The sequence below is a fragment of the Mycetomoellerius zeteki genome, unplaced genomic scaffold, assembly GCF_001594055.1.
Source record: "Mycetomoellerius zeteki isolate Tzet28-1 unplaced genomic scaffold, Tzet1.0 scaffold114, whole genome shotgun sequence".
Classification (NCBI taxonomy): Eukaryota; Metazoa; Arthropoda; class Insecta; order Hymenoptera; family Formicidae; genus Mycetomoellerius; species Mycetomoellerius zeteki.
In genome coordinates this window covers 2,368,148-2,386,770 of record NW_017256062.1, presented here as the reverse complement: position 1 = coordinate 2,386,770, position 18,623 = coordinate 2,368,148, and the positions used below count along the sequence as shown (strand labels likewise).

The 18,623-nt window shown below is 33.0% G+C and overlaps 1 protein-coding gene across 1 annotated transcript in view; it reads left to right on the top strand.

Annotated features, from left to right (window-relative positions):
- unk (RING finger protein unk) overlaps positions 1-3,707 on the top strand; it is a 12,683-nt gene extending 8,976 nt beyond the window's left edge. Inside the window, exons 6-13 of the mRNA XM_018456880.1 lie at positions 4-21; positions 228-407; positions 1,485-1,677; positions 1,761-2,029; positions 2,116-2,328; positions 2,447-2,602; positions 2,672-2,842; positions 2,951-3,707. Coding sequence (XP_018312382.1) covers positions 4-21; positions 228-407; positions 1,485-1,677; positions 1,761-2,029; positions 2,116-2,328; positions 2,447-2,602; positions 2,672-2,842; positions 2,951-3,106 — 1,356 coding nt within the window. The 3' untranslated portion in view covers positions 3,107-3,707. The remainder of the gene's footprint in view (positions 1-3; positions 22-227; positions 408-1,484; positions 1,678-1,760; positions 2,030-2,115; positions 2,329-2,446; positions 2,603-2,671; positions 2,843-2,950) is intronic.
- Positions 3,708-18,623: the final 14,916 nt, after the last annotated feature.

Below are 18,623 nucleotides of genomic sequence, written 5' to 3'. Positions count from 1 at the left end.
AAGCCACTTAGTGACAGTAGCGTGAGTCTCGATTCTCTACACATCGTAGTTTGCTTCCAAGGACTCACATATGATTAGATAAAAAAAAGAAAGAAATTGGAGTAAAATAGCGAATTTGCTTGTCAAATTAATAGAATTTAATTTATATTATTTAATTTTTATCATTATAAATTTTAAGATGACACTTTCATATCATGCGTTGAAAATATCGCTTGACTAACTTGCAGAATGGAAGCGGCGAAGTCTCGGAATCCGCCAGTACTAGCAGTTTGGGTAGCAACAGCTCGCACAGCAAGGCGCCAGGCGCTCAACTACACAATTCCAATAATACCAATTCCGGCATAAATGCGGCCGCGCAGCAGAAACTTACGAGCATACTTTACAACCCTAATTCTCTTATACAAGTTGTAAGTTTTGTTTTTTGGACATAATACTGTAGGTCGCAGAGCGATATGACAATACTTTTGAGAATGAATTTAGAGTAAGAGACGAAGGACCGTTAAAGTTTCGCATGAGGATAAATAAAGTTTAGATGCAATTAATAAATTATATTAAAGTGTACATATACAGAGTGTCTCAAATTTTTTTGACACCATTTATGAGCAGGTAGAGCGGACTAAATTGAGAGTCGAAAAGTTCTCTACCGTGAATGTAAGTAACTTGGGACAGCATGTATTTTTGTTAAATTTAATCGTATCCATCCACACACACGCACATGCGCGCACACACACGAATCTCTAAAGAAAATTTAAGTTTTAAATTTTTTTTAGTGATTCATGGATGGATTCCATGATTGAATTTAACAAAAGTATAATTTAATGCTGTCCCAATTATACCTACACTGTCCCAAGTGACCTATATTTGCGGTACCATTTTGCAATTTTTTTTCAGTTACCAATGAACAGAATGTCTAAAATCGACACATAAAACAACTTTAAGATATCTTTAAAAGTTCTTTAAGGAACATCTTCAAGATTCTTATTTCCTATTTCCTATCGGTTGGACTCTTCACATGTACGGTCTAATAAGATTCTTATTATTTATATTACGTCGCCTGAAAGAAAGACGTTGTTTCCATATATATACTGATTATTACGAAAAATATTACTAAGGCCTTGGTAGTCTAAAGGCTTAGGACGCTCGCACGGAATGCTAGAGATCCGGGTTAGACTCCTGGCCGAGGTAATATTTTTCGCAATAAATAAATTTATTTACAGATTTTCAGCGTATTAAAGGGGTTTTTACGTTTTAGGGGTAAAAAAATCGATTTTTTTGCTTTTTTTGAAAACTTATAGTCTTAAGAATATCCCATAAAAATAAAAATTTACTTAAAATAAAAATTTATAAATAACTTTTGAGAACTTTCTTACAGTATTTTGAGTCGCGAATTTTGAAAGACCGTAAATTATATATGTACATATGTACATTCATAATTTTATATATGATATGATTGATATTCATGCTCTTGATGTTGATTTCGATAGAATGAAATTCGGAAGCAAATGGTCGCCATCGACAGTGATCCATTATTAACTAAAGCTGAAAAGGCCCAACAGAAACATAGTCTCTATATTGCGTATAATTTGAACGGGACATTAGGCAGTCATTCATTAGCAACCACTGTTTCACCACTTTCAAATTCGTTCTACTCAAACGATACTGTGGAATCTGTAGTAGGTAAGTGTATACGATATTATTCATGTTTATGTTTACATGTTGTACAATAACTAACAATTTGATACCTTTTTTTTTTTTTTCAGGAAATGCATTAGATGAGTTACATTTAGACGATCCGTTAAATTTAGTCGACTCAATTCATAGGGATACAAATTCACCGATTGGCAATTCAATATCAGCAGGCCTAGCTAGCTCCGGTCTACTCGGTAGCTCAGCCCCAGTCAATATACCGGGCATGGCTGAACGTTCAGTTCTCACCAATTTTTCGCCATCGACGTCGAGCCCCCTTCAACAATTACAGACTGGTTTTCTCACCGGATCGAGATTCTCTCATCAAGATTCCATGGAATCCGTAAGCTGATTTTATTTCTGTCCGCCGTATTGTGAGAAATATCGAGTTGTTTTACTAACTTGATGTTTTGTTCGGATTACTTTCAGACATTGCCATTTATAAATCAAATATCAGATCCATTTAGCAATCACATTTCGCAACTTAGCAGCTCGGCTTCTAAGCTTAGTGGATTCAATAGTAGTTTATTCGATTTTGCGAGCCAAGGAATGTCACCGTCGCGTACGCAACCCACTCTACCGGCATCTCCATTGGTCAATGCATTTTCCATTAGTCCAAGTAACACAGGATCGTTGTCCGAGGTTAGAATTGCACGATCTTAAAGAGTTTCTCTCGGATATGCTATTGAAAATGAATCGTGGTGTATCGGTCATATATATATATATATGTGTGTATATATATATGCATGCGTATTTGTAGGTACAAAGGCTCAGAGACGAACTGTCCTCGAGCCGCGCTCAATTGGCAACATGGGACGAGCGTATCAATCAAGCGCGCGCGGCTTGCGCGGCGTGGCAAATGGAAAGCGAGGAGGCAAAGAGGAAGGCGACCATCGCCGAACAACAAAGAGACGAGGTGAATATCTCGCCAAATTTAGCGTGGTCCTCTCTCTCGATATTAAAATCTCAATTTGCCGTGCTCCAGAGAAGGGATTTTTTGCAGGCACTGAAAGCACTCAGAGTCGAGAACAAGGCGTCCAATAGCGGCCCGTATCTCCATTCACTGAGGAAAATAAGCGAGCTCAGATCACTATCAATAGCTACCTTGAAATCAATTCAATCACAATTGCGCTCGGATCTCGAAGAGGTAGAAAAGGTAAAAATTCTTGTTACAGCTAGAACAAGTCAATGTCTTTCAAGTGAATTGGTATGGCTACAAAAATAATAGAATACATATATCTTATTGTCATTATTATATTGTCAGGTGCTGTACAGAGAAACGGCAACAAAATGCATGGTTTGCGAAGAACAAAATCGTACAGTTACTCTATCCTGCAATCATTATGTGGTCTGCTCGACATGCGCCCAAAATCAGCGCGAGTGCCCGTACTGTCAGACTCCGGTTGTTTCAACAAGTTAAACCCAAACCTTTTCTTAGAATCCTGTTGTTACAATTTCTGCTTCTCGTCCCTTAAAGAAAAAAGAACGAAGAGGCGATACCAGCCGCAAACTCTGAAAGAATATCATGTGAGTAGTATTACGATTTTGCGAGAACTTGTGTATTTTTACTCTGGTACAGTGACAAAACTGAAAACACGTTTTTTTATCGCGGTAAGCATGTACTCGCAAAAGTACGATTGATTTATCGCCAAAGTGAGTACGAATATGATTAGAATCTTTATTGGTGTAATCTTAAATTACATTGACATTTTTCTCTCTCGATATATATACATATATGTATATTCAGTGAATATCACAATTTTTTAAATGTAACGCTCTCTGAAAAGCAGCGTTAGCGATCCTAAAAAAAGAAAAAATAAAGATGTTTTATTTTATACATAATTCAAGAGATAAATATCTAGCAGGGTGTTAATTATACACATTTAGCGTTTATAACGCAAATATATGCGAGTTACAGAACATTTAGCGCGCGAGAACAATATAATCGCAGTTGTGGACAAAGTTTCGGGACCTCGAAAACTATATAATAATTGTTTAAAGAAAAATTAATAATATTAATAAACGCAACAAAAAAGTCTCCCATTTGCACTAAAAAATAATGGGATGATTTTTTTTTCTCGATGGTTGAGCTGTGAAACGTATGTCACAGAAAAAATGATATTTCTATTATATTTAAATCTATATATTTAATAGGATTTTCCAATTGATTCGTACTGAATGTAATAATATAAGTATTAACAAATTTTATATTTTTCGTTGAAAACCTAATATTGAAGATATAAATATTATATAAGAGGTGTATGTATATATATAGGTATGTATGTATATAGTATATATACCTATATATACATACATATATATTATATAATTTCTAGGTTTTTATATATCTAATAACAAATATTTCTCATATAGTTATATAAAGAATATGGGAGTTTACAAAACAACCGATAATTAGATAGCGCTAAAACAATTTTATTATATAAAAGGTATTATATATATCGTTTGTTTTTCTTTTTTTTTTTATCTATCGATGTTACTACCGCTTATTTTGTTTTCTCATCTTTTTCTATTTGTTCTGCCTTTCGTCACATACATTAGATACATCGACGCAGTTTATTGAAAAACATTTACACTTCGGACACATCGATCGAAGTTTACAATGATGAATATTTTTAACAATTTTACGTAAAATACGCTTGCTTTCTTTCGTTCCGTAACGTGGCTTGTACACGTTTCGTACTTTCTATAACACAATTTACTTTTAGGTCTTAAATATGCTTAATTGTGTACTAGTATTTGCGATGAAGTTATTAGAGGACATTTAAATTAAATAGTGTGTGATAGTAACGAAGAAGTTAATCTTCAATCAATTATTCAATTAGATTACTGAACCAATTACCCTCATTTCGTGTTGTAGGCTTTTACAATTATAGATGTAAGGATGTTAGAGATACTTAGGATTTTTCAATTTAATCAAAAAAATAACTCATAAATAAAAACATATATATATATAAAGATATAATGCATACACAAGTCAAACGTGACATACGTGTTACAGTTCAGTGGCATGCTAGAAGTATGCTAATTAGGACGTGTGTCGAGCACGTCTTATGTACCCGGCTCTATGCGTATATTCATTTTAATGATGTAGTTGTTAAACTCTATGATAAAAAAATGACTATACACTCATGATGAGAAATATATATATATTGCCTAAGATATAAACGATTATAGGATAGATAGGACAGCATTATCAAATTTTTTCCTCGTATAGACATGAAATGTTACAATAATCAATTTTAAAGACTATCTACTTTTATTTAATATACATATATGTAATTACGATTTCGAGAATTATGAAATTATTATTATTAAACTCAAATTTAATACCCCGCACAAAACATCTAAACGATACTTTTACACGACTTGTAAGACATTTACTAGTTTACATACGATTAATCTTCCAAGAGATATAATCGAGAATTATTTTTACTATCTAAACACAAAGGGGTATTGTTATAGCAGACATTTACTTAATTGTGGAATTATCTGACATTCGCAACAGCGTTAGTTGTTATTGTTTTTTGCTTTTTCCTTTATTTTTTTCACTCTTTCAATTACTTTCATAGTTTAGTGTCAAAAAGTGAGGCCAAAAAATAAATGAATGTTTTTATTACGTCAGTTTTTTTATTGCAGATTATTAATATTAAAATATCATAGATGTTATTTAAAAAGAAAAATTACAATTTTCTCTATTATGGTATATATGGTCTAAAGATTATGTAATTTTTAAAAAATTATGCTACAATAGAGAGAATAACGTAGAGATATGTAAAAGTTATTGAAATAAACTTTTCTTTGATGTGCTTTACATTCTTAATTAGATTGAGGATATAAGAAGTAATTTTAGAAAGATAGAAAACCTATTCTCTTTTCATTGTCGACATTTTTTAAGATCTCTACAATATCCAAGTTTTCTTCTTTTATTTCTTCTTTTTTTTACTCTTCCGGTTGATATAATGTTACGAGGTCTCATGAAAGATCTCGCCTCTAATAAGTAGACGGCATATTTTAATTTTCTTAGAGGCCGCATATACCATAACACCATATTCAAAGAACTATTTAATATTTAAGAGAGAAAGATTATAATAATGCATTTTTTTCTTGCGTTTATTCAAATGCATTCTTTATAAGTACGAGAATGTTATAATACCGAGATATATTTATTTCCTTATATCTTTCCTCACATATCCACTTGGCATATTTTGGCACTGTTACGTATATATAAATATTAGTTTTATTATCTATTTAAACAAAAACAAGATGTCAAGCAATTAATGTACTACTTTCAATGTCTCTCGATTTTCATATAGTTAGTGCACTATGTAACTGAGAAGATAAATTTCCAATTGATACATGATTGATATTTATGAATCTACAATAATTGACATGATAAATAATCGCGTTTATTGTAGTTTTGAACCGAATTGTTGAAATCGTTGAAACGAGTACTTATAAAGAATGCGATTTCTCTTTCAATAATATTTCGCGATCGAACTCTTCCTTCTACAGTATTTATATTTAACAAAATGTTACAAATAATGGGATCATACTCGGATCATAACAGTTCTTTGTATACGGAGAGATGTGAAAGAATCTTTTTCGTTTTTGAATAACTGAAGGATAGTTACGATCGCGTTTTATGGAACGTTTAGGAAATCATATTCCTGAATAATAGGATTATATGAATATTACAAACAATTACAATATATTGTACTATTTTACTTCTATAACAATTAAATAACATAATTAAAAATATAAAATATATTAAGAACATAAATTATTGTGAAAGCAACAAATTTAGCTACAAAATAGAGTAATAGGAGAGTAACAAAGTGGATGATTAGCTAATATTATCGTGTAACAAAGAAAACATACAGTTGAATATTTATATACTACTGTCCCCGTTGTTGGTTTTATCAACAATCTCGCACATTTTGGAGCATTTTGATGACATGCGTGTATTATCGTTATACGTTCCATCATTATCAGTCGTACCTAGAAATCAAGCGTTTAATTGGATCAATTTAATAACAATTGGTTCTCATACACTATCGTAGAAATAAAGAAACATGCTGTATGAGCAGCAAAATTCCAAGTCTGTGTGAAGCACCGTTGATATTTCAGGCAGTGCTCGTTAAATCTCATGCTTGCGAATGCAGCTTTCCAACTTGGAACGCGTTCAACTATGTTTACTTCGACTGCACAAAGAAAACCAACAATAGGGCAAAATTAAATTAAACACTATATTTTTGACAAGTTACAATTACAAAACGTTATACGCTCCGTCCTGTGTAAATGATTTCTCCTCTGCGTTGCAAACGGAGGTCGGATCACATTGCAATTGTGTTTGTTTGTGCACTAGTTGAAGATATTATGATGCCCGTTTGCACTCTTTGCGTAAATTACGCATAAGACGACGGGCGGGCGAGAATTCGAGAGCATCGGAGAGAGAAATTATCATCACGGTTCGGACGAGAAAAAAAAACACATAATCATTAGAATATTGTATACTAATGAATTGCGTAAAAAATTGTAATATCTAAAGGAAATTTGCTGAACATTTATATCACAATTTGTAACTAAAGGTACTTGCTATAGACCTGTGTCGTCCTTAATCACTCGTAATTTTGATATAATAATTACTGCATTTGTTATTTTGATAATAGCATGGCTGATCCCTGATATTAGATATCACGAAAATCTCTTCGTTTATTCGTAGCGAGATGTGCGTTCTTGTTTGCAAAAAAAAAAAGGAAAAAATGTTTGCTCAATGTCCGCGAAGACTTTTCGGACATTCCTTATTGTCCCGCAAGAACCGATTATATCAGTAAAAATACAATCTGCTGTGACTCACATTATTATGATTATTATACAGTTTATAATCCTTGAAACAATTATATACATGTATGTTACAGATTCTTTGAGATATCTCAACATTGTCTAGATTCATAGATCAGTTTTCTTCGTATCTATTTCAGTTATCGATTAGTCAATTACGGAACGGTCAATTACGTTACGGTTATCATGATATAATATTCTCAATTATCCTATGTATCAACAATTATAGTTCATTTTTATTAGAATGCAGTAATGACCGATACTTGATCGAAAGACGAGCTTACATGACCTGAATTCAGGCTTGTTTGTTAAAGACACGAGGTAACAAATGGTTGTATGTATAATTGTGATCGCGCTTATAATTAGATCGAATCGTTTGTACACCACTTATCAGTACGTTCTCTGTAGAATCATAACTTCTGCCACAAGTGTACAATGATGATGGAAAATCTTCACGTTGCTTTTACGACACGTTAATAATACTAAGGCCAATATCATCGATGAATTTTAATTCATTAATTAATTTCTAATTAATAGTAGATTCATGTTTTTAACGAACATTTTTCATCTTTCTTATAATTTTAAACGCTTAAATACATAAAGTGATTAATATCACTTGTACGTAACTATTCGCACTACTTTCAGATTTGCTAGAGAAACAAAATATATATTTTAACAATTAGAGCAAGGTATTTTAGCAACCGTAGGAACATTTGAGCGAAACAGAAATTAACAAGAAAGCCACGCAACAGTCATTTGCATCCTCATATTTGATTGCTAATGTTTTCTTAAAAATTAGAAAGAAAAAGCTCGAATCTCAAGTTTTGTAGACGCTCGTCTCGATAGAAAAGAGAACATAAATTGGCCACCCACATAGCCCGCAATAGTTTCGCATATTCTTTAACATTTTGAACAAGACTACGTTAAGCGAGAGAAGAAATGTAAGCGATATTTACATGAAAAGAACAATGTGCAAACAGTGCCATTTTCGGACAGACTTATGAAAGTAATAAAGTTGCGTTCTGTGCGAGAAATGAATGTGATCTGTTAATGTTTCTAATTTCTATAGCTAATTCCGCATTCTCAGGCCGATCATGAGAGAAAATCGCAACTTTGTCGAAATTCCGCATCGTTAAACCGCTGTGATTGCATGCAACAAAATAATTGTAAATTATTTTCAACTTTCGGGACTTGAATTTAATCGCGAGTAGATGCTTCCCACGTAACTTTTGATAGTGCGGAATTGCTTATAGAAACGCCCCTTTTAAATTTTTTACTATTTTTGCAATATCACGGTAAACGCCGTCTTCCGATACAGTATAATGTTTAGGCAAAGCGCGCTTTTGAGGCCACTGAAAGCAGCGGAGGCAGCGCAAATTAATAAACGCGTTTAAACAAATCTTAATATTTTTAAGCTTGACACTTGTACATATGATATATATATATATATATAAAACAAATCTAGGCATTGCTCTCTCACAGCTCGACTTCGAATACGCTCGGCGTAGAAAAAAAGCAGAATCAAGATATTTATATATTGTGTAATTCTGATATTTAAAAGCAATGTACTTATACGTTAAGCGATTAAGGTACTAAGATATTATATATTACTTTGCGGGCTATTGCGTGAACGAATTTGATCTATTCCACGTGTCACCCAACGGTATCTGTAACAATCGCTAAGAAACGTCGAAGTATCCGAGTTAAGGAACGAGAGTTATAAAACGCGAAAGCAGAACATACCTTTCGTTTGTGCGGTCGCACTTGTTGCTTTCACAGAATAAATCGCTAATGCTGTGTCATGTAATAAATTTTCTCAATGCACACGATACGTGTGTGACGAAGGGCTCTCGCTTGCGATGGAATAAAGGAAAAGTGAGAAATTTGTGTGGATCGGAAACAAGAACCACATTCTCGAAGGGATCGTACAAAGTGCTTGACGATAAAACGATATCAAGACTGCTGTAATTTACTATTGCGTAAACTTAATTCCGTAAAATCAGGCCACAAAATTATTGGTGCGAGGAAGGAAAGAAGGGAAGAAAAGAGAAAAAAAGAAAAGATTGTTCATTACTTCTTATTGCTGCTGTTTGCTTCTACACATGCGTAAAACGAACGTATTTCTCATCTGGTACTCCGCAGGAATCAAGAATTCTTTTTTAGCAATTATTTTTACGTTCCGTAGTTTCTAAGGCATTAGGTAGCGCTTACGGCAAATAAATTGAAAAATTATGTGTACCATTTTCTTAATATATATAATTTAATATATTTGGATGTTTTTTTTTAATCTACGACAAAGCGTGCCGAATTTGGCGCGAGACTCTGTTCGACTGTATTTTTAGTGAATAAGAAATTTCGCGTGATGACGAAAATATGAGGATGCGAGCTTTTACAAACTGTTGCAACACGATCGCTCGCAGAACGCACATAAGCGTTCGCGCGTTTGTTCTATGGAAGGAAACAATATATAGGTACCTACATTTAGTAATCACATAATTAACCAAGCTGAGATATTTAGAGAAAATATCTGTTACAATAACATACTACGCAAAGGACACTTAAGGACCTCCACGATGGCTGTCGTTCTGATCGGGCTGCTTTTAATACATATACGTGTATTTATATACGAATATAATACCCTTCGTTCCCTCCCTCCCAGACTCATAACAGGGTGTCCCGAAATTTTTGCCAAGCGCTCTTGTGTAGATAGAGCGGACTAAATTGAGTCTCAAAGTCCTCTACCATTTTACAATTCTTGCAATAATTAACAAGTTATTAATTACTAAAAATCACTTGGTTTTCAATAAATTTTTACTCAAATACTACCAACTTTATAGAAAAACAGTGAGAGACAAAAATTGTGTATTTACTTTTCATAAAGTTCTGAGAATTTTTGGTAATTATTTAGAATAGGGGAGTCAGTTCCGATGATCTTGATATATATTGTCAAGGTCATGACCCTGAGTAACCTCCAATAGGTTTTAGCCGTCGCTTGTTACTCGTTAAAAAGTTATTAAGAAGGAAAGTTTGAAAAATGATGTCTCTTTTTACTAAATAGAACAAATTTTCTGTTTTAAAATATATTTTACGACTGTCCATGCAAAGCGAGTTTCACTCCACCTCCTCCCTGCTTAGTGAAAGTCGTGCGCCCCTGAAGTAGGGAGAGGGGGGGGGGTTTGGTGAAACTCGTTTCGCGTGGAAAATCATTACGTAAGCAAGAAAAGATATAGAATAGTTCTTAACATTATATATAGCAGAAACAAGACATTATTTTTTCAAACTTTTTTGTTAATAACTTTTTAATATATAACCAGCGACGGTTAAAACTTATTGGAAGTTACTTAGAGTCACAACCTTGACAACATAGTCAAAGACAAGCTCATCGGAGCTGATTCCCCTATTCTAAATAATTACCAAATTTTTTCAGATCATTTAATACCGTATTTTCTCATGTTAGTCAAAATAGTTGTCAATAAGAAAATACAGTATTAAAAAGTTGATAAAAAATTCTGAAAAAATTCTTAGAATTCTATGAGAAGAAAATAAACAATTTTTGTTTCTTGCAATTTTTCTGTAAAATTGATAGTATTGGAGAAAAAAATTATTGGAGACCAAAAAAAAAAAATATTCGACAATTTTTAGTAATTAATATCTTGTTAACTATTGCGAAAAGTGCAAAATGGTTCGGGACTTTTCGACTCAGTTTAGTTCGCTCTATCTGCACAAGAGCGCTTGGCAAAAAATTTCGGGACCCTATATATATCCGTGTGTTTCATTTTAATTGCAAATATCTCCAAAAATATGGAAGATACGAAAAAATGTTTCAAGATACAAGTTGTATGATTTCGAGAGGGACATAAGACAGTATCATTAATTTGACCTTGAATAATTGTTTGAAGGTCACATAAAGGTCACTTTTAATTTCTTAAACGGAATTCTCTATTTTTCATTACATTTTGTAATGAAAACATTACTTGAGTAATGTTAATACTGGCGATACTGTAACCTTCAAGCCTTGTAATTCGAAAAGTACTTCATGAAAAAATATTTTATTATAGTGTTTTGGAAAGCTCTTGAGATAAGCTATAAGAAAATGTAATGAAAAATAGGGGGTTTCATTTAAGAAATTAAAAGTGATTTTCAAATAATTATTCAAGGTCAAATTAATGGCATCGTCTTACGTCCCCTTCGAAACCATACAACTTTTGTCTGAAACATTTTTTCATATCTTCCATATTTTTCGAAATATTTGCCTGGGGCAATTAAAATGAAACACGGTATGTACCGAGTGTCTGAGACCACCCGTATACGCCTTTTATCTCGGAAACAGAGCTCTTTTTTTTTTTTTTTTTTTTATTTAGAAAAATTATAGAAATGATAGGGTTTCGAAGTGTACGTAAGATAGTGTCATTGGTTTGACTTTATAAATAGTCATATTGAAAGTCATATGAAGGTCACATTGATTTTTCCAAACGATATATCCTATTTTTCATTCCATATTCTTGTAGCTGTAAGAATATGCAACGAAAAATAGGGTGTACCATTTGAAAAAATCAACGTGACTTTCAAACGACTATTTAACCAATGACACCACCTTACGTACACCTCGAAACCATACAATTTTTGTCTGAAACTTTTTTTCTAAAATGCTCTGTTTCAGAGATAAAACGGATATGCTGGTGGTGTCAGACATCCGGTAAATATATACAGGATAGACCATTTTAATTTTTCTAGTCGATTTTCTCAAAATCTAAATTTGAGGTAAAAATGTTTCAGACAAAAGTTTTATAGTTTTAAGGGGGAAAGAAGTTGGAGACCTTGGTTGACCTTGAGATGTCCTTAAAGTCAGGTTAAGGATACCTAAAATTTTTTTAATGGAACCCCAATGCCGGTATTGCAACTTTGAAGCCTCGTAACTTGGAAAATACTTAACAAAAAATAACATTTAATTTTGAAAAGGTCTTGAAGTCAGCTATAAGAATATGTAATAAAAAATGAAGAGTTCCATTAAAAAAATTTTAGGTAATCTTAACCTGACTTTAAGAACATCTTCTCAAGGTCAACCAAGGTCACCAACTTCTTTCCCCCTTGAAACCATAAAACTTTTGTCTGAAACATTTTTACCTCAAATTTAGATTTTGAGAAGATCGACTGGATAAATCAAAATGGTCCACCCTATATATATATATATATATACAAGGTGTCCCAAAATTCTTGTATTCGAAGTACAAGATATGATATTTTATGCTAAAACAAACAACTTTTTCCTTTAGCAAAATTGCATCCGATAAGTAGTTTTTGCAGGAGTGCAGTTTGAAGTTAACAATTAAGCGCAAAAATTATTTATCGGGCGCAATTTTGCTGACGGAAAGTTTTAGCATAAAGTATCATGTCCTGTACTTCGAATGCGAGAATTTTGGGACACCCTATATAAGTATATATGTATGTATCTCTTCCGCACGACTTTTTGCGTGATGCGGGTTTTGTAATTTTGTAATTTCTAAAATCCTGTCTCCCGTGCGTGCAGCCGACAGCCGTCCAAAGACTGTCGATGACTCGCGCTTCTCATCACAGAGATAGCGATTTCGCAGAGTTCCCTCGAGGAATATAAATCAGTGAACGAGCAATGCGGAGAGAGCAACTTCAATCGATCGGCCGAATTGGTATTCGAATTTGACGTCATGATGAAATTTTAATGTTATCATCGGCAGATGGAAGGTTTCGCAGTCTATGTATGTATATACAACCCTTGATGTAACTTCGACTAAATGTTAATTAATTTAATCGGTAATTTATTGATTTATCGAGCAACGTCTACACTATTTTGTTAGGATGGATAGAATTGTTTATCGTTTAATGTATGATAAAAAAAATTAGATCAAGAACGACGAATCGTACGATTGGAAATTTTGCTTTAAATAATTATGGTTCGATCAATCGTCGATATTAATTAAATCGGTTATTAATTCTTCACATGATGTCTTACTATCTTATTAACGAGGATAGAATTAATTATACTGATTTGGAAGGTTTCTCAACAACGGGTGAATTCTTACCGATTCATTGTAGAACCCCGGTAAGAATTCATCTGTTGTTGAGAAACCTTGCAAATCAGTATAAGAATTAACCGTGAGTTGTGGAACTGGGTCTCAATCAGTAAAGTTGGCCGATAGCCAATTTATACGACTTTTTACCGACCCGATTGTAGAACCTCCATTATGCATTTTCAGCTGTTGAAAAGAATAGGTTAGAAAAGTTCTTCTTTCACAAATTTTGAGAAATTCTTATTTTTGAGGAAACTACAAATTGAAATTCACAATAGTTTTCTTTTACTTTACTAAATGAATTCATAAGAATCACTATTCAAGTGTTGAGGAATAGAAACTTTGTAAATCAATATAATTTTTTGACATTAAATATTTCCAACAAATTTTATTCTTTTAATATCGCTTGTACATTAATAATAAAAGGGCTTTTATATCATCACATTTTTATACGTAAAAAAATTTTTTAATTTCTAATAGCTATATATTATGCACATGTATATTACGAATTTGCATTTCATAAGAAATTAAAAATAAAATTTCCAAAAATTGAAGAATAGAATTTTTTTTAAAAGCATTTTTTTTTTCCAGTGTAAAAAGAGAGTCATCAGAAATAGTTATTACTAGTCGAGAATCAAAATGTTGATCAAAATGTGGTGTTTAATTTATTGTTTAACGTATGGAAGAAAAGGATGACGTTACTCTCTAAATCTGTTGCAATGGAATTTCACTGCATTAAATTGAAATTTCAATACAGGCATTAGTGGCAATTGCTCCAATGTTACTGTCAGTGAATTTTACTGCAAGATGGGAATGGAAAATCCATTCGATAATCACAGGCCTGCAAAATTGAATGTGTTGAAAGTTGATTGGGATTTAACAATGTTTTCTTATGTAATTTTTTGCGCTGAATCCGAATCCGGCTGCAGAATTGCTCTATCGCGTCAAGATTTCGAGATATCCTAACTTGAAACTGCCAAAAAAGCCGTTTTCAACCATATTTTAAATTAAATTAAAAATTAAGAAAATTGTCAAATCCATCAACGATATCATTTATTACTATACGGCCCCTTCAAAATCCAAATTTTGAACCATCTCAAAGCGATTTTTTCTTTCGAAGATATACTTGTTCAAAATTCAATGAATTGTACCTCATATTTTTTGCAAAATAAATTAATCTGTCTCTTTTATATTTATGTCATATGTGTCTCAAGATACGTCTCGCCCGTAACGACCATGACAAACGATAAAGCGATGCTATATTGCTAAATTCACTCCTTGCCGTAATATTCAATGCATCTTGCAATGCATTATTAACTAATAGTTAAACCACTTCGATTTCGAATGAAATGGTTCACTCCTTTATGTAAAAGTAGACGGATTAATTTCAAAGCAGTGAAAATTCACACTTAAAGCAATGACTTTGCTATTCACTTTTGTTAGCAGTAAAATTTTCATTGCTACGGATTTAGAGTGTAGAGACGATGAATTGTACAAAAATCTTGTATCAAACGATTCTGTCAATTCAATTAATTGCTCATTAACTTAGGCTCGTTTCTATCAATGTAGATTAACTTTAATCTCGGTTCAACTTACTCTTCATCTTTTTTTAGTTCTAAGAATTAGGAAAAGATGAGAAGTAGATTGAACCGAGATTAAAGTTAATCTATATTAGTACAAACGAGCCTTAGGCCTAGTTTTTTATTTTCTGATTAACTTGTGGTTAAACTTAACTTGATGTTTTATCCAATGGGTTTTGATCTATGATAATGTCATGGGTGAAGCCCATTGGAGTGAAACATCAGGTTAAGCTTAACCACAAGTTAACCAAATAATGAAAAATTAGACCTTAATTAAAGTTAAATTTAGTCGAAGTTATCTTTAATCTTTGGGAGTCGTTCTTCTCGGAAACGGGTGGATCGAAAAGAATCAAGAGACACTTGCAAAATTAAATTCTTATAACTTTTTATAGAAACATAAATCGGCTCGTCTTGACTCACTTGTTTCCAGCAAAGGATACCTAACTCTTCTCGTACGTTGATTGAGATCGTCTTGCATCTAGACATTTAAAGTTCGGAAGAGAACCGTGATTCATTTTAATCCTATTGAATGTCCCTCCCCTCCCCCCCTCTCTCTCTCCCTCCCATCCTCCCCCCTCTTCCCTCTGTCTTTCTCCCTTTTTTTATGTAGCATATTCTAACAGATATCAGTACAAATCTACAATCTGAGTAAGAAAACGAGAGATACACATCTCTCACAGATGGACAAAAAAAATTATGATATCGGTGAGACACGTATTTTTGGCAATACACAGATTTAAAGGAATTATCAAGTAGTGCATAGTAATTAGAGAGAACCAAGGAAGTGAATTTCGTTTAAATGCATTATTTTTGACAACTGAAAGTTTGTACGCTAAAAAGGATTAATAATAATAATACGATAAAGATATAAGAATATAATATATATATAATATATAGTAACGACTGTATACGTAATTCGTAGGTCGGGTCGTTCGTTACCGCTTCTTATGCTATTTTACCATAAGTTATGTCTTATAAAAATAAACATTGTAAATCAATAAAAATTGAATCAGTTTTATTTTGTGTCGTGCGGTTATTGCGTTCTACTATACGTTGCATAGCGATCGCTGGAACAAAAACGAATAGAATTCGAATATCTCGATATTCGAATCGCAAGTTTCTCTCACGTTGCACGAATGATCGCCAGCAGTGAAGATAATACACTCGTCAACAAAATTATTGCAATATATACCAAAATTTTACATAATTTCGAGTATGACTCCATCAAAAATAGTATTTAAAAATTTTTCTTTTCATTCTCAAAAAGATAAAGTTTGCTTCTAAAGTAAGGACTAGCCCATGAAAACTAGAGTTTAAAAAGGAAAAAATTGTTGCAAAGCTGAATTTTTGCATAGAGGTCTATTACTTACATAATAGTGTTCTTTTTAACATATCAAAACTCTCCATGTGTGAGGGCATGGCCGGCTGCGCGATCTTGAAAAAATGTCACATAAAATCGATTTTTTGCAAATGTCTCAGAAACTATTCGTTATACGGAAATTAACGTTCAGTTCGAAAATGGAGCTGATAAAATTCCTCACAATTTCATTTTTTAATAAGCTCATACGACCAATAGTTCTCGAGATAGATTTTTTTAAGGATCTATTTTCAAACGTCATGTAAATTTGTTCTGTCTTCGCAAATATCTCGGATTTGGCTATATCTACGTACAAAACGCATATGATAAAATCGAAAGAGTATTTAATTATCTACAAAATGGTGTTTTATTGAATGCCGTACGACCGATAATTCCGAAGATATCATTTTTTTAAAAGTCCAGTTATCGTAATACATAAGCGATCGTGATCGTAAGGAAAGAAGCTACCGTAAACATTGGCCTAGTTTACATCGTGCACTTGATACGGGTACTAACTAGTAACTTTCTATTAAACTATTTTAATTTCAGCGACGTATTCAAAGAATGATGTGCTAAATTGGTACAGTATGCATTAAAATGATTAATTAAATACATATTTTATATATATGTTTTCACGTATCGCCGAAATTAAAATAAGTCAATAGAAAGTTACTAGTATTCGAATGTACGTGACCGGATAAAACCTCCGGTTGTAAAAATTATTTTTTAAATTATTATTTAAATCGTTTGTATTTCGAATTTGTATTTCGAAGTTTTGAAGTGCAAATAAATTCTATTAATTACAATTAATCATTCTTTTTTGGACCATGTACTTGACCGAAATAATTAATCGGATTTAAATTCAACAAAGTTTATACATGGAATCGTTTGTATTTCGTATGAAGAGTTATGAAGTACCATTAAAAACATTTGTGAGTCATCCCGACATTTTTAATTAAATATTAAAATATCATGTATTCGATTGAAATATAGATACAGGCGCTACGGTCACGGAAATTCCGCTAGATGCGATAGATAGTCTCTCGAGTATTTCGATATTCTTGGTTTTTTCTATGATATGACAGTCATAACAATAACATAATATTTAATTAATATTTGTGTCATATAACCTGAAAGGACAGATTGAAGACAATTTTTTATCGCCAGTCGGCGATTCACTGCAAAAAAAAATTTAATTGTTGCAGTAGATGGATTCACGAGAATCGTTCATCAAATGATTAACATTTATTTAACAACAATAACAAAATTACTACGTTCAGCAGAAAAAGTAGCTTTGAAACTGTTACAAGATTCTGAGAGAGAGAGAGAGAGAGAGAGAGAGAGAAAGAGGTTAAATCGACGTCGATTCCATTGTTATTTCTCACTGAATAAGCGCTTATTGGATTACAGACGTCTAGCAGACAATTAAATCGAAATGGCGGTCAAAACAGCCAATAGGAAGATAATGCAGACGGTTTTAGGATCTCCTTAACCCCGGATCTACAATAGAGTTTTAAGTCCATAAGAAATGGACGAATCCTAGTCGATTATTCTCCTCGAATTCGACTGTGATTGGTCAATTTCTTACGACTTAAGGCTTAAAACACCTATTGTAGATCCGGGGTAAAGCTGGTTCTACATTAATCGCATCGCAGCGTCGTAAGCGTGTCGCAAGCGTTGCGGTCCAATCAGAGTCGAGCTAGCGACTAATGTAAGGGCGAATTCATACCTTGACGGAAATGCAGAAAGCGGAAAAACAGCAGCCAATCAGAACTCGCACTGTTAGTCGAGTTCGATTTTTTGTATTACTTACTATCAGCGCGAGTTGTGATTAGCCACTGCTTTTCCGCTTTCTGCTTTTCCGTCAAGGTGTGAACGCGCCCTAAGGCTACGGTCCACTTGATGCTACAAATGCTTTGAAGCATTTTTTGATTGGTCAATTAGTAAATTCTTTCTTCCGATTGGTTAATCAAACGCTCGAAGCATTTGTAGCGCCAAGTGGACCGCACCCATAAAATCAACTTTAAAGGAAAGCAACCATATACTGGATTCACACTGCATCCGATTTTCGTCGTACGACGCCCTGCAACCAAT